This window comes from Stegodyphus dumicola, chromosome 4, assembly GCF_044657685.1.
Source record: "Stegodyphus dumicola isolate Sdum_Otavi_A_Nest chromosome 4, ASM4465768v1".
NCBI lineage: Eukaryota > Metazoa > Arthropoda > Arachnida > Araneae > Eresidae > Stegodyphus > Stegodyphus dumicola.
Window position 1 is genome coordinate 28,917,498 of NC_140771.1, and position 17,505 is coordinate 28,935,002.

Here is a 17,505-nt window from a genome sequence, read left to right on the forward strand (position 1 = left end):
AAAATTATTACATTCGTGTGAACCTAGCTCAGATGTGCTGCAAATTCTATAGTTTTCATTTCAACTTTGGTTAAAATTTTCTGCAATTTGTTTTGAGAAAATCTGAAATTCTTGTTCATTAATTTTTCTAATTTTTCATAATTATGTGTGAGCAAATTAAGTAACTAATTTTAAGCTATTTAAATTATTCATAGGGAAGGATATTAAGATAAGTTTTTATGTTTTTGAAATTTTGTTGAGAATTTTTAATACTAATTTTATAATTATTCTAAAAATGAAGTAGGTGTAAAAATAAGTGAAATTATTACAGATAAGTAATATGAAATTATGGTAAATGCATGTTAAGATTTATGACTTATTGTGTGTTAAGTATAGTATGATGAGGGTGTACTGGTTCCTTCAACAGAGGCCTGTAATTACCTCTGTACAGTTGTTCCTTTTACGCTCTTCATGCAAGATAATGTTGGAGGCTCTCATTTTATGAATGCATGTAAATTTTATATTATTATTATTATTATTATATTTTTTTATTATGGAATGTATTAGTGCAGTTCTCAAAGGCCAGTTACCTTAATGCAAGGAACGGAGGTCTTTTCAAGTAACTGTCTAGGCACCCTGGACCACCAGTGCAGAGAACACACTGGTTAGCTCAAGAGGACAGCCCTATTAATGGATATGTTTGTTTAGAAGTATTGCGAGGCTTCCAGTTTGGTAAAATCGGGAATTGCAAATGCAAGATAATAACGGTGAAACCATATTTTCTGAAGCTTACTCCTATTATTATATGCTGTTAAAATATAATTTATCAATATGAAAATTCATATCATAAATATTTATGTGCATTACATTTAATTATAAGTAATGATTATGTAAATGTTTTATTTTGTGATATTCTGTAATAACAAGAACCTTCCCTGAAGAATTATGATTATGTGAATTCTCAAACAAAAAAGACTTTTGGACTAAAATGCTGAAAAAGTCAATAGGACTCGAAAAATTAAAAATTTATTTTAAAAAAAATTGATATTTTTAAATTATACTTTTATAGAATCAAAATTTTATGATTTATGTTTTTCTTTTTTATTTGCTAGTGCTTTAACTCTTTCTCTTTAAAAAGGCTTCTCTGTCGCTACGCCTTTTTCTTTTTGAAGGGGGGAATATGTAAGATAAAAATGTATGAATCAGAATTATAATATAACTATAAAGATTAATTCTTCCTCTCTATTCTAAAATCGTAATAACTTATCTGCATTGCGTCATTCAAATTAATCATGCGATCTTACGTAACCGTTAATACCAGATGCCTCTTGACGACCAATCACCGAATTGTAAACCAAAACTTTTCTCTTCGCGTGCTTTCATCTTTCATAGCTACGCACTTCATCTTTTGCTGTCTACTGTGCTAAGATGTAATTTCGCTGGCTTGCTTTCTGTCCCAACAATATCAAAAATGTAAATCTTCTGTGGAAAGGCACGACTAGAGTGCCAAGTGATTGTGGCCACAAATATCAATTGGAAATAAAAATGGAATTAAAACTGCCTTGACTGCCAAGTTCTTTAGATATTACCAAGTTAGCATTACTAGCATACTACGCAATCAAAATTCTTCTTCAATATGGATCTAAGTGTTCCGCATCGACAGTTTTCCCGTGTTTCCGACAGTTCCGTTTTTCCTTTGCTTGTATTATGACATATATATATACTTAGATCTGATCAAAGGTATGGCATGACTTCCTAGTTAAAGGTCCACTGCACTTAATCGCCAAAATTTGCAAATCTAATTGTCAACCTGCAATGCAAAAATTTCAAATGCTATCAAAACTAATGTGGAGCCCACTTTAATATGGAAATTTTGATACAAAACATAAAAACACACTCAGATAAAATCTAAGATTTAAGGATATCTACAACAGATACCAAAATACAGAAACACCATTTGGTAAAACTTCATGGGATAATTATACGCTAAGAAAGAAATTGATTTTGTATAAAAAATAATGCAAGGTGCAAAATACGAGTTCATGGTTATGAAAAAAATCTTTATGTTATTAATATTTTACCTTTAAAAGAAATTTTTTATTACAAGTATGAATACTATCAAGAACTAAATGTGGCACTTTTCTGTTATTGTGTCTGAACTTAGAAATGCATGTATAATGCATACATACACTCTGAATACCATACTGATATAACAGAAAAGTACAATAAATGCATTAAACCTTAAAAGAAAATAATTAAAACTGATTTTAGGAGGGAAGAAATGACAAAAAGCATATCTAGGATACATATGTAGCAAAATGATTTCATACAGACCCAAGCATATCTAATCGATATCTAACTGCATCTGCAATAGCTTGCGTGTCAGCTGCTGATCCTGAACGGCAACAGTAGACATGATCTGTCACTTTTGTCAATTTATCTGTCACACGATTGGAAATGTAGGACCTAAATGATAACATATTTTTAATGTATCATATAAATTAGCAAAGGTGATTCAGAAAATTTACCTTAAAAACAAATACATTTTATACAAGAGCACAGATGATAGGATTATTAATATTTTTATTTGGGTTATGGTAGATCTTATTCCTGTTTCATTATTAACATTATAGTACGAGAAAGAATCCCATAGAAAAATCAGAACATTTATTTTCTCTAAAATTACACAATTTTAATCTGAATACTCAGAGAAAAATTATTTGCATAGACAACTGATTTTTAGAATATTTGACTGTTCAGCAATTTTGGGTCATCACATTCTGTATAATCAAATGAGAGAATTTACACTTCATACAAACAGATAATTACTAAAATATACCAACTATATGTATATATATTTAAAAAAAAATGACAGAAAGAAAAAAAGTCATGTTTACAACAGAAGTTTATACACCTTTAGAATGATTTTCATTAAAAAAAAGTTAGCTGATCCAAAACATTGGAAAATAATTATTTGGCAAGTCTTAACTATTGCTAATAATTAAATATTATCTGCTTTAAAAACAGAACATGCAAAAAAGGTCTCCGATTAAAAGCTACATATTGTCTTGTTATTTCATAAGAGAAATTATTCTTACTCTATATGAATTCCTGGATTTTCTAAACTAGATCCATTCTTACCCCTGGATTAATTTTTTGCCACTCTTTTCTGGTATGAGAGTCACTCTGAAATTTTTGAGATACACAAAGGTTTTTAAAGTTATACTTACAAAATTTTAGGAGTGCTCAAAGTAGTCTCTTACAGCACTTCTGTAGACAAAATTTCCAAAGATTAAATGCCTCAAACCATTCATTTTTTACAATCAATGAAAAAAATGCAGTTACAGCTTCATCAATCTCATATTTGAAATGAAAATGACGTCCAGGCGAGTTCATTTTTATATTAAAAAATAGCCAAAAGTTACACATAGCTAGATCAGGTGAACAGGTAGGATGTTCTACCACTTTGATGTGTTTTTGTTCAAGAAACTCAGCTGTCAATTTTGCTGAATGAGAAGATGCACTGTCATGGTGGAGCATGACTCTAACATTCACTTCTTGAAGAATTTCTGGAACACGCTTAGTGGCGTACCATTTAACTGGGACTGTCTTCTGTCCTTACAGCTTGATGGCTTTGACCAGTCCTGTACTTTTGAAGGAAATGGCATACATTACGTTTTTCATGGCACATTGTCTTTTCACTACTGTGGGCATAGGATCATCTTCAAAAACTTTACTTTCTTGATGTGTTGGAACGTCAAAAAATGGTATGTATGTTTCATCACTTGTAGAGACATTAAGATTTTTTTTGGAAGCCAAAGAGATGAAAAATGAGCAATCACCTTCACCGCGAATCAAACCACGGACCTCTGGAATACCGGCCCAGTGTGCTGAACCACTACACCACGAAGGCACGTTAGGAAAGGCGGGAGGAATACCTTATACACTAAGCTAAGATTTTAGAAAAAAATACAGTTGCTACCATCTTTAAGTAACTTCAGGATTTCTTTAGTGATCCTGACAATCTCCTCTTTTTGGTCCTTGGTTAAGTTATAGAAAACCAAATCTTCATATGCAATTCTTGATGAATAATTTTATGCATGGTGGTGGATCCAATGTTAAGTTCCTTCTGTATCATTTGTAAGTTGCAGCAATTATCATCGATTAACATTTTCCATATGGCAGACAAATTATCTGAGATTACTGCTGAGAATGGGCTTCCTGTGTGTTCATCCTGAAAAGAGTTGCTACCTCTGTGAAATTTTGTAAACTATCTGAATACAGCAGCATACGGCAGACCTTCATTTCCAAATGCTAACTGCAGATATTGAACACTTTCTTCTTGATTTAATCCCCACTCTAAAATCAAAGAGCGATAATGTTCTCACATCAACTCCATTTTTCCTTCTGCCTAAAATTTATTCTAAGCTAAACCACTTGCAATTGGCCAATAAAAAAACATCTGCTATGGTAAAATATAATATTTTCAAATCTAACCATTAATTTTTTCTGCCACTTATCATCTATGTGAACCTCAAAAATTTCAGAGCAAACTATATATTAATAGTTTCAATTACCATTTTATAGAAATGTTTTGTTTTAAAAGTTTGTATTCCATTTCTTGCCAGATATTTCAATAGGTTTCAAATATGGATGTAAAAAGTATTTTGAATATTTCAGGACAATTAAATAATAATCAAAATTGTATATTTGCAACACGTATGGTTTTATGCATATTTGCAACGCATATGGTTTCGGTCATTATCTTTATAGAACTTAAAAAATTATTTTACACGTTAAGTTTACTTCCTGATGATTTGTATTTCATGCGTACTGATCCATTAAAAAATTTTGAAACTTAAAAATTAATTTCACTAGATGGCATGCCCCCACCATAATGACGCCTGTTTTACCATATTCTACTGACAAGACTACACTCAGTTCGTAAAGGTTTCTTACTTCCTTATTCCTCCTTCACCATCATAATTAAAGGCAACATATTAGCTTATATCAGTATTTGTGATTTTCTCATGTTTGTAATAGATGGGAAAAAAGGAGGCTGAAATTTTCTGTTATTTCACAGATATAGAACTTTTTTCCACCACCAATATATTCATAGCTAACATATTAAATTACTCTTTATTTTAACAGTTTCTGGACTAATGAATACCCCCAATGATTAATCAGATTTTGTTACCTGTTTGACAGCACTGAATCTGTGATTATTTTCAGATTTTTAACAGCAGTCTACAATTCCATAGGTCAGCTTTAAAGGTCTCCTAAGTCCTCTTCACTTCAAATTTTCTCATTTTTTAATTTTATATATAAAAAAAAAAAAGACTTTTAACTCTTAAAATTAATTAAATGCATTTCAAATGTATTTCTGTTCTTAGAGTATCAAAACTGAGAAGAATACATAAATTTCTAATTGCATAACATTTTTGAAGCACACATAATAATGAAATGCATCAAATTTACATATTGTCTTTCTTCTGTTCATAGTCTTAGTAGTACCTGAACACTTCTAGGAGATGATTTTGCCACTCGGATGATATTGTCAAAATCAGTGTTTTATTTCTAAAAACATATTTACTTTAAAATGAATAATTGGACATTTCAAAGAAAATAAAATTTTATAATTCTACATATTTAAAATTTTTGGCATCCTTTTAGGAAAACTAAAATTGTCCACCCATTTTTCTGAGATACTGTATTATTTATTAATCTCTTCAAAGATTAAAGTATAAAAGAATAACTGAATATTTACCCCATTGTTGTTCGAGAATCAGCGCCAATCACAACACCACCATTGAATTCTACTGCCATGATTGAAGTCTAAAAAAATAAATATATATATATATATATATACTTTAGCTACACACTAATTATCACTTTCTTCATTCTCAATTTGAGTGTGGATGATTTTAAAAAATACTGTTACATTAATAAATGCATACATAACTGCCAAGCACAATATGAAAAACCACAAAATATAGGAACTTTCCAAATTAAAACAACTAAAAAAAAAAAAATCTAATATGGTACAGGAGCACCTTTGCCATCCAAAACTGCTTGAAATCTGAAAGACTGGAAGCACAAAAGTTCTGATGTAAGTTTCACACAATTCTTCTATCAGAGACCTTTAATTCTTTGGAAGATAATGAGACAGAAAAACTGAATCTTGCTGTAATTTCCAGCATTGTCCATAATTGTTTGATGACATTTAAAATTTGTTTGTGTAGGCCAAGAGAAGTAAGTAACTTCACATTCTGCAAACTATGACTGAACTACCTGACTTCATTGAATGTCAACATTATCATCTTAACCCATTAACGGTTTGACCCATATTTTCTCGTTCTTTTATGCAGGTCTCTTAACGGTTCGTTACGAATTATTGTTAGTTTAAACGTACCCTCGAAAACGGATCTTCTCGTGTTTTTGTAACAGCGGAAAAATGCGCCAGAAACATCTAGCCCGTATTTTTCCAACCCCCATTTGCCTAAGGGGACAAGGGTCCACGCACCCCTGACGACAATGGGAAATGGCTGTAATTAGCGCGGGGAGAAGTCTTCTTGATGTTTTGAGATAAAGGCCTTACACTAACTCTAAGGAAACAAATTTATTACCAGTTACAAAGTGAATGTATATATAAAAGAAATTAAGAATTTCCGTTTTAGAACAAGTATTGAATAAAATAAACAAGTTTTTATAAAATAAATTTTTATTTATGACTCATAAAATTATTAATGAATTAAAATGAGAAAATGATGTATTATATAATTCATTGGGAACACATGATTAAATAATTCTCTTTAAAAAAATTCTACGAATTTATATCATGAATAATAAAAAACGTGCAGCTCTCTTGATAAATTTATAAATCTTATACTTTTGACAATGCGATTCGATTATTTGATTTCGTTAGTTAAGAATCTATTATTCTTGTTATAAAACTGTACAGGAATTTTTCAAAGGGGCTCTTATTCCCATTAATCTGTACGACAAATTATTTTTCTCCTTTTGGTTGTCTTTTACTTCCAAAATTCCTCTTACGTCATAAAAGTATAAAGTTTAAAATCAGAAATTATATTAATTTTACGCAAATTTTATTTCAAAAGCTATTTTACACTCTGTGAAGTGATGCAAACTTAAAATCTGTGAGATTTTTAGTTTATTCTTTAAATGGAAATATGCACAAAAAATTTTTACAACATTAAATTTTAAGACCTCTAAATCGAATTTTATAAAACTCGGTTTACCACGCGTATTTCCATCTGTAAACGGGGTGAGTACAAAATTTGAACTCGGTAGGTTATCAAGAAATAGTCTAAATATCGATGACGAGCTTCTGATTATAACGACAAAACACCGTGATTGAAATGCATACAATTTTTTAAACAAACTTGCTGACTCTTAAATATTATATTTTTAAACATTTTGAAAAGTTCAGTAAATGCTAATATCAAATAACCGTCATTTTTATAACATTCTTGGTATTATAAAACATGTATGTGATATTCATACGCGATTCCCGACAGCTATGTTCATTTATCAAAGCAGCTGCTTTTGCGACACAACATAATTATATATTGTGATGCTCATTCTATATCCTCCACTATCTATGATACTTATTATTGATAATTATGTTCTATATCTATACAGAAATATTGGTAAGACTGAAAGAGGTCAACAAAATTTTCGCAAATATTTAATTATTTGTGTTACATAATTACTTATACAAGCTTAGGAAATTTTGAGTCATTTTGTAAAAATAATCTTTTCTTCAAAATTCCTTTTTCGTCCCCCCCCTTACGCTTAATGACTTTATTCTGATGACTGGATGGTTATGAAAACTAAAAGCTGAGTATATAATTACAAATCTCACTAATATACAAATACGACTCTTCATATTTCAGCAGAAGTTTTTGAAAACGCATTTATACATATTATTGTAGAAATCGACAAAGTTTTATGCCAAATTTAAATGTTTTTCTTACCCTAATTATCAGTTGCCTATGAATGTATTAAAAAAGCTTTAGCGCTCAAAATTTTAACTATTTTAAAATATTCGTATACGCACTCGATTTGATGTTTAGTTTTTTCCCCTGCGATTTCTCTAAAAAGAAAGAATTATAATTGTATTTAATAAAGAAAATTTAATGGATTTGGAATCTGCGCAAGAGGACTGAAACTATCATGGAGGGAATTTCTAGGGGGAACTAAATCTCATCCACACTGAACATAGAAAAACCCTGGAAAACTTTCACAGAACAAGCGCGTTCGTCTGGATTTGAATCCATGTCGAATTACCAGTATTCAGCGGTTTTAGCGATTAGCCACTGGAACCCCCACAGCCCGATTTAAAAATCTTGTTTAGAAAACTTTCATCTTGATTTAGAGTGATAGGTGTCGTAGTTTGAAGGCTAGGATTATTTGAATACAGCAAAACACACGAGGACTATCTGCTTTTAAGTAGAAAGATGCCTTCATAGAGGACTTTCTAACGAATAGCTCATACTCAAGTTATACATGGAAAAATACCACACAGCCATCGCATTCGTTCGTCTGAGTTTGAATCCAAATCGAACAACTAATATTTAGAGGTCTCATCGGCCACTGATATGGCTGTAGTATAACTAGACTTATTATTATGTATTATATAAGATATGTATTACCAGACTGTATGGCATCTAAATTAAGAAATTAAAAAAACTCTTCTGAGGTAATCTTCAACCCAAGTATTTTTAATGCTAATGAGTAATATAATTATGAAAGAGTTCACGTCATTTTCCAATTGTTAGGTAAAATTAGTGTGGTTTCAATCAACGACTATTTAAACCTGCTACAAGAAAAAAAAACATGAAAATTTTCCTTTAAAATATCAGGAATTATTGAAAAAACAAACTTCTGTAATTTATAAACGAGGAAACATATTTAACCAGATTTTATATGTGTGAAAAAAATGGTGAATTATGATCTCCCCTAGTGGAGATCTTTGTAATTATATTTCTAATTCCAAAATCAAAGTGAGAAATCTAGTCGCTGAAGCAACACAACACTATCAATTCTTCTAGGCTTCTATTTTCAGCGAAGGAATAGATCAGCTGCATGGAATTTTCATGGTTTTCTCTATATGTTAATCTAAATGCATGTAAGTTTTCCTTAGAAATTTCGCCGGAAGGGAAATATTCCTATCTTAGAAGATAGATATTACATGCTTTAGTAAAGTTAGCAAATCTAAATACAGGGTCGACAGTCATATGTTTGGGGCCCTATTCTAAAAATACAAAGTAGCACAAAACACCCTACATCGTCCCTTTTTACTCACTTTTATCTAAGAATTATACATTGCACCCATAAAAATTTCTCTAAATTAATGTTATTTGGATTTGCAAACCATTTTATGCTAAAATACATCTTACCAGATGGTCGCTTTTACTAACTGGGAGTCGATGCTTCTTGAAGATGGCGATTCATGAGTGAAAAATAATTTTATTGCTTTTCCAGTTTCCCCCAATCGTTTACAGAAAGGCCGAACTTTCGGGAGAAAACAGCCTATCTATTGGTGTTAATTTGTCATTAAAGACAGGCCCACCGGCGGCCGAATGGTAAAGTCGCTGAACACTGATAGTTCGGTCCGAGGTTCAAACCCCAAGAACGAGGTTGCTGCATAGGGGCTTTCGTGGTTTTTCCCATGTGTAACATGTATACGAGCCAGTTTCCCTTAAAAAGTCCTCCACGAAGGCATCCCTCCCCTTAGGCAGATAGCCCTTGAGGCTTTGCCATAATCGCACCCACACGTCAGTAAAGAGATACAGCACTGAACGGAGGAAAATATATTTTTTTTTATTGTTTTTATTTGTAAAAATCTTGACTTTCATTTCCCTCAAAATTCAAGCAATACAAAATGTACTAGAAAAGATATACTCTCTAAGGTATAAAACTTTTGTGTAATAAAATTATAAAATGCAGTGTATATATATTTTTTGAATGATCTAAAATTCACTTAGCTCGAAAAGAAGTTTTTCTAATAATTGCGCAAAGTAAGATAATAATAATAATTTATTTACTAAAGAAATATTGATTATATTATCTCCTAATATAATTTTACTAGAAGTATCAAAAAAGAGGCAACTTATATGTAGGAAGTTTAATTCCGAAAATTGCGTTTTAATGTAAATTGAACGTAAATTAAGTAAAAAACGTTTTACAGGGTTGTCTCACCTATCAACATACTGTAATGGAAAAGCGATACTAAAAAAAGTAAATTTGAAAAATTCGTGAAAGGTGGAGTAACAGGCGGACCTTGGATTCTTTCGAAGCAAGAATTGCGAAAATTCAGCAGTGCTGTAATTATTTTTCTACCAACAATGTCTTCCAAATTCTAATTGGAAGAACATTCATTTGTAGCAAGATAGGGAGAGTGACATAATTCCTTATTTTTTCCCTCTTATAGGGCGAAAGAGAAGAAGTACGAGACTCTATCGGCCTAATTCATGTGTTCACAAATTATCGTCTATCACATTTCCATACATTCCGTCTTTCTGAGAAGAAAATACGAAAAATCCTCTATGCTCTCACACGGATACGAACCGCAGACCTTCCGACTGCTAGTCCGATCTACTATCACTTACATCACAAGAGCCCTTAAAAAAGAATGAGATACTTTCTTATAATACACTCCTGTCGATAAAGTAAGGATAATTCGGAGTAACCTGGAAATCGAAATCTAAAATAAATATATCACCTGTAAAATCACTACACACATCTTCAAGACTCATATGCAAATTTCAGGAAGTAACCAGATGACACCGATGGTATGTCACAATGACGAGAGTGTAAGAGAGTGATATATATAAGGAATACAGGCAAAGAAGTAAAATTGTTCGCAGGCGCTTTATAAGCATTTCAGTGCAATAACCGAATAGTTATGACACAAAGGACATATTTGGATGATTTTTTACGTGGTAGAATTATCGGCCGTCTGGAATATGGACGTACCCAACTGGAAGTATCAGACGAACTTGGAATTGCCCAAAGTGTCATCTCCAGGCTTTGGCAACGATTCCAAGATGATGGTAATGTGAGTAGACGTTGCAGCACAGGTCACCCCAGAGTTACAACGCCGAATGAGGACCGGTATTTGGCAGTTACTGCCAAAAGAAACAGGCGGAGCACAGCCTCAGACCTGTCTCGTCAGCTCTCTACAGCCACTGGTACGACAATTTCAAGGCAGACCGTGTACAGACGCTTAGGCCAGATTGGTCTATATGCTCGTAGACCTGTCAGATACGTTCCACTTACTGCAACTCACTGTCGCCTGCAGTTAGCCTGGAGTAGAGAGCATGCATTGTGGACACCGCAACAGTGGGCTTGTGTGATGTTTTCCGACGAGTCCAGGTTTAGCTTGCAGTCTGATTCTCGCCGGACTTTCATATGGAGAGCTCCAGGTACCCGTAACCACCAAGAAAACATCATTGAACGACACCGTTACGGTGGTGCAGGAGTGCTTGTTTGGGGTGGAATTTTTCTAGGTTTGTGTTTATGGATGACAACGCCCGTCCTCACCGTGGGAACATCGTAAGCGAATGCCTTCAATCGGAGGATATCACCCGTATGTACTGGCCAGCATTCTCACCGGACTTGAATCCAGTAGAGCACGTGTGGGGCATACTTCGTCGATCCTCAACCTCCTCCTACATGTCTACCGGAACTTTGGAGAGCATTGCTTTTTGAGTGGTGTAATATCCCCCAAGATCAGATCGATAATTTCATACTCAGCATGCCTAGGCATTGTACGGACTGTATTGGATTGTCTGGGAGACATACAATGTATTAACAATCATACAAACCATGTAATATTGCTTTTTTGTAAATATGTGTTTTTTTTTTTTTTTTTTTTTTTTTTTGTAATTTGCTCCAGGGAGGAAAAAATTGCTCATTTTTTTAATAATATCAAACATATAGCATCTTTTTTTTTTCTCTTTACCTTTTGTTTAATAAATAAGCTTTACAAATAAGTCAAATTTGTTTTGCTTCTAACTCTTCCTTTGCCTGATTTTGCATTATCCTTAATTTATAGACATGAGTGCATATAAGGATATACAAACTGATGATTCTAAAATTTTATTATCATAAGACTGGAAAAAATTCAGGATTTAATTCATTTTTATACATTTTAAAATAAATTAAATTTTTCAGAAAGTTAAGATAAAATATTTATTAGAATGGCAAATTTAAGCATTTCAATTATTTATATAATAAAGGATAAACTTTATATTTATAAAGAAGAATTGTTAATAATATCCCTCTGATTTTAGAAAGAAATTTATTTCAAGTGATATGTTCAGCTTAAAAGTAACGGGAGCAGAACTATGCTAAAACAAAAGGCACACATATCGTTATTATCTCCTTTAAATTAATATCTATACTGCTGACAAATTGTTACCTAACATGCCTACTACAATATTTACGCATAATTAATCCTTTCTAGACTAATACTAGCATAGCATATTTCTATGGAATGATTTGCTATAATTCCTAATTTAAGTTTCACATACTTTCATATTTAGGGAATTAATTACATAGTACTGAAGATTACTCAATGTATCATAAAAGATATGCTATCTGAAATCAAAATTACTGGAATATTTCATCAGAAAGCAGATTTTTAAATTTTGGTAAACTTCATGCGATTTCGACATAAATTAGCCTGATCAACAAAAATGCAAAGCTCATGAGGCCCATTAGAACACAAGTAATTAAGATCACTGAACCACAGTAATTAAACCTGGCTCCGAATACTTATGAATGAGCTAACTGTACAGATCTTTTCGTGATTTTCCCTGCATGTGTAACATTAATACAAGTAATTTACCCTTATAAAATACCACCCCCAAAACATTCTTTTCTTAAAACAGAGAGTACTCGTATGTTTTGAGCTAAATGAAAGAAACCTAAACAAAATTCGGATGCATGAAACTCCCTGATGCATGAAACGAACGCGAACCAGTTTCCTATAAATCCTACCTGAAGGCATTTTATCTTTCAGGTTGAGAGGCTTTGTCTGCTTTGCCTTTATTCATTGAAATCAAACAACAGTAAACAACGTCCCCTAGTAATGACAAAAAGCCTAACATCGGGGAAGGAAAGAGGTGATAAACAGTTCTTAAGCGAAAAGCTCTTTGTAAGTGTACAAGTCCTACCTGTGGCAGCCGAATACTGGTAGTTCAACCGGTATTCAATCCCAGGCGAAAATGTTGAGCGCATGATTTGTTTTCGTAGTTTCGTGTTACTTTACATAAAATCTAGATGAATTTGTATTTTTTTCCACTATTTATTTACGAGAGCTATGGGCCTTCGTCGAGCCCTTTCAGTAGAAAATTGGTTTCACATGTAGAAAACCACGAAAAACAAACAGGCAGGAATCCCATCTCTAAGAAACAGAACTGATTATTTTCCTTTAATCTGAAATCTAAAACAAATAAGATAGAAAACAGAGCTTTTCGGGGAAGCTGTATTCAGTATACGAAATTTATTTAAAATAAGCTGTACAGCACAAAGAAACATCACAGGAGTACAATCCTACTCACTAATCATCCGTAGTCTTATTCCGCTGATGTTGCACAAACACAAAACTTGCTTTTTATAAAGGTAAGAGCATTTTTTTATTTTCAATGTAAATTTATGTTATAAATGCTTAATTTAATATTTGTTATTATTTTCATGAGAAAAGAAACATTCCTTTTAGTTTTGGCGGTTAATGGGTTAAGGAAATGTGCTTTAACCCAGACCCTGGTTGTTGTTTCAAGTAATACGACGCATGTGGTTAGTCTGGTTCAAGCTCTGGCGTGGGTCAAAGTACATTTTCACTGAAACACTTTCCTGAACACACTAACAGAGAAATGTCATGTTTCAGAACAGAGATGTTTCATGTCATGAGATTATTAATACAGTGCCTTTCTTTGCTATCATTCTCAAAGGTCTAAATGTATTAGTATATTAAGCTAATTTTGATTACTGGTTATTAAAAAAAATTTCAGAATTAGCCTATTTTCATCGTAATGATAATGCAATAGATACAAATTAACTACATATTACAGGAAAATGCTTCAACGCTTAAATGACTGAATGCAAATTAATAAATAAAATACATTTAGTATGTTATACTTCTGCATTCACAGAATTTCTAATCTAACACAATATTTAATTCTTACTCCTGTGGAAAGTTCTGCATTCATCCAATCAGCTGAATTTTCAAACTCCATATTATTAACTACTGGATTCATTACATGAGTCAACATTTCTACAATGTGTACCGCTCTTTTCACTTTCTGCCTAATCACAGTTGCCAAATTCTAATACTTAAATACAAGGCATTAGAAGAGCGGTTTGAACATGCGCAGTAGACATTTTTTCAGCATGGTAACCTTCGCTTTATTCATCGCCAAGCGAACCATTCAAAGACAGACAGACAGACAAAGTAGACAGATGTCTTGTTTTGCACCCGCTAAGTCTTTCTGCACCGATGGGCGAAAAATCAAGCATAGGTGCGAAGGAAAGGTATATAGAAAAAGGGGGAATTTCGTATTTGAGGAGAGTAAAAAGGAACTTCGTACATCTTGTACGAGTTCAAAAGGCCAGGAAGAAAAGATGGGACAAAATAAAATTTAAAATAAATGGCCCAAAAATAATAGAGGGAAAAAGAAAAAAAAAAAAAAAAGGCCGATAGAAAGAAAAGGAAAAGAAGTAGAAAATATCCTAAAATACGATTGTGTCCATGAGTGTAGTTAAAAGGAGAAGAAACTGTGTTGTATTTTATATGTGTTGGGTACTGCTCAGTTATGATTACAAGTTGTACACAAACATCGTTTATTCTACATTACTCATCAACTATTCTATATTACAGTTATAATTAAGATAATAATAGATACAGTTACAGTTACATATATAACATCTCCCTTTTTTATAAAAAATAATAATAGTAGTAAAATTAAACATATTCTTTTAAATAATAAGGTTTCTTAACAGTCCTACCAGATCGAGTGACGTAGTTATGTCCATTTGAAAAATTTGATGATACTATGCTTCTTTTGCTATTTGGTGACACAACACTTCTGTTAGATTTTGAAGGACTTACAGGCACATCTAAATTTGAAGTGCTTCTACTATTTTCATGTATCTCGGGCTCATCTATAACTTCATTCTCATAGTTGTTTTGTATTGCAAACTCTTCCTGATTAGTTCCTTTAAGAAGGTCTCTTCTGTTCCTTTCTACAATTCTTCCATCTGTTCTTATAATCCTATATGAACGTGGTCTTTCTGCTTCTTCTATAATTTTCCCTCTTTCATTTAGTTTTTTCCCTTTCTCTTTTATGTAAACATGATCTCCTGTTTTCAGTCGTTTTAATGGTCTTGCATTCCTATCATAATAACTTTTTTGTAAGATTTGTCTCTTCAGTAAATGTTGTTTATGGTCTTCATATCGTTTAGCTTGGACAAAATTCTCTTTTATAGGCATCAATCCATTTACTTTTCTTCCAAACATCAATTCTGAAGGTGACTTAATTTCATCTGAAATAGGAGAGTTACGATATTCCAGTAAAACTAAATATGGATCCTTGTTGTCAACTACAGCTTTTTCTAACATTCGCTTGACAGTTTGAATATGTCTTTCAACCATTCCATTAGACTGTGGGTATTTTGGACTTGAAGTTCTGGTTTCAAAATTCCATCTTCTTGCAAAATCTTTATATTTCCTGCAATTATATTGTGGACCATTATCCGAATATACTATTTTCGGAATACCATGTCTTGCAAAAATTGATTTCAATTGCTTTATCACTGCTACACTTGACAAATCTTCCAAATGTCCAATTTCAACATATTTGCTAAAATAATCTATAACTATTAGATAATCCCTTCCTTGAAAGTAAAAGAGGTCTGTTCCCAATACTTCCCATGGACCATTAGGTATTTCTTTAGATATCATTGGTTCTTTAGTATTAGCTTTTTGTAAACTTAAACATGTTTGACAATTCAGTACCAAATCTTCAATTTCTTTGGACATTCCTGGCCAATATAATATTTCTCTTGCTTTGATCTTGCATTTTACTACTCCTAAATGACCATAATGAATTCTGCTTAACATATCTTTTCGTAAACTTCTTGGTACAACAACACAGGAATTTTTAAATATTAATCCATTTGCTTCTGATAGTTCTTCTCTGAAGTTAAAATATGGTTTTGCCAGTTCTGGAACCATACATTTTTCATCTGGCCATCCAGTTTTAATTAATTTTCTTAAAACTTGTAGTTCTTCATCTTTTTCTGTTTCCAGTTGAAAAACTTCCATTTTACCATTAGACATTGGTATACATTCTACAACTAATCCAACATGAGCTTCTATTTCTCCTTCAAAGAAATCAGATCCTTTATCAGTGAATGATCTTGATAATGCATCCGCTATAAAAAGTTCTTTTCCTGGTTTATATTTTATCTCAAACTGATATGGCTGTAATCTTATACGCATTCTTTGTAGTCTTACAGGGCATTTATTTAATGGCTTTTTAAAAATTGATTCCAGTGGTTTATGATCACTTTCCACAGTAATATTTTTTCCAAATATATACTGGTGAAATTTCTCACACGCAAATACAATAGCTAAAGTTTCCTTTTCAATTTGAGCATAATTCTTCTGTGTATCTGTTAATGCCTTAGATGCATATGCCACTGGTAAATTATTCTGCAGTAAGACTGCTCCTAGTCCTTCTTGAGATGCATCTACAGATAAAACTACTGGCATGTTTATATCATAATACTGTAAAACTGGTTTATTTACCAAGACATCTTTTAGTCTTCTAAATGCTTTTTCATGTGTTGCATTCCAGTTCCAGATAACTTGTTTTTTCAACAAATCTCTTAAACATGATGTCAATTCTGATACATTAGGTATAAATCTAGAAACATATGTAATCATTCCTAGGAAAGTTTCTAATTCTTTCACATTTTTTGGTGGTTTTATATCTAGAATAGCCTTAATTTTGTCTTCATCTGGTTTTAAACCATCTTTAGAAAATATATGTCCCATATATTTCACTTCATTCAGCCCAAATTTACATTTATTTAAATTAAATTTAACATTCTTTTCTCTGGCTCTGTCCAACAACTTCTTTAATCTTGAATCATGTTCTTTTTTATCTTTACCCCAAACTAATAAGTCATCTATATATATTTGAACTCCTTCTAAATCACTAAAAATTTCAGAAAAACTTCTGTGGAAAACTTCTGGTGATGAACTCAGTCCATATGGCAACCTTAAAAAACAATATCTACCAAACGGAGTGTTAAATGTAGTAAATTCACAACTTGAATCTGACAGTTTAATTTGCCAAAATGCTTTGTTTGCATCTAAAATACTAAAGACCTTTGCATTTGTCATTTGAGATGAAATTTCTTCAAAGGTTGGTATGTGATAATGTTCTCTGAGTATATTTTGATTAAGGTGCTGAGGATCTAAACACACTC

At 32.1% G+C, this 17,505-nt stretch overlaps 1 protein-coding gene across 1 annotated transcript in view; it reads right to left on the minus strand.

Moving 5' to 3' along the window:
- The window catches only part of Prosbeta1 (proteasome beta1 subunit), a 39,407-nt gene extending 25,054 nt beyond the window's left edge, over nt 1-14,353 (minus strand). Inside the window, exons 1-3 of the mRNA XM_035353319.2 lie at nt 14,196-14,353; nt 5,747-5,814; nt 2,314-2,445 (exon numbers count right to left, since the gene is read on the minus strand). Coding sequence (XP_035209210.1) covers nt 2,314-2,445; nt 5,747-5,814; nt 14,196-14,282 — 287 coding nt within the window. The 5' untranslated portion in view covers nt 14,283-14,353. The remainder of the gene's footprint in view (nt 1-2,313; nt 2,446-5,746; nt 5,815-14,195) is intronic.
- Nucleotides 14,354-17,505: the final 3,152 nt, after the last annotated feature.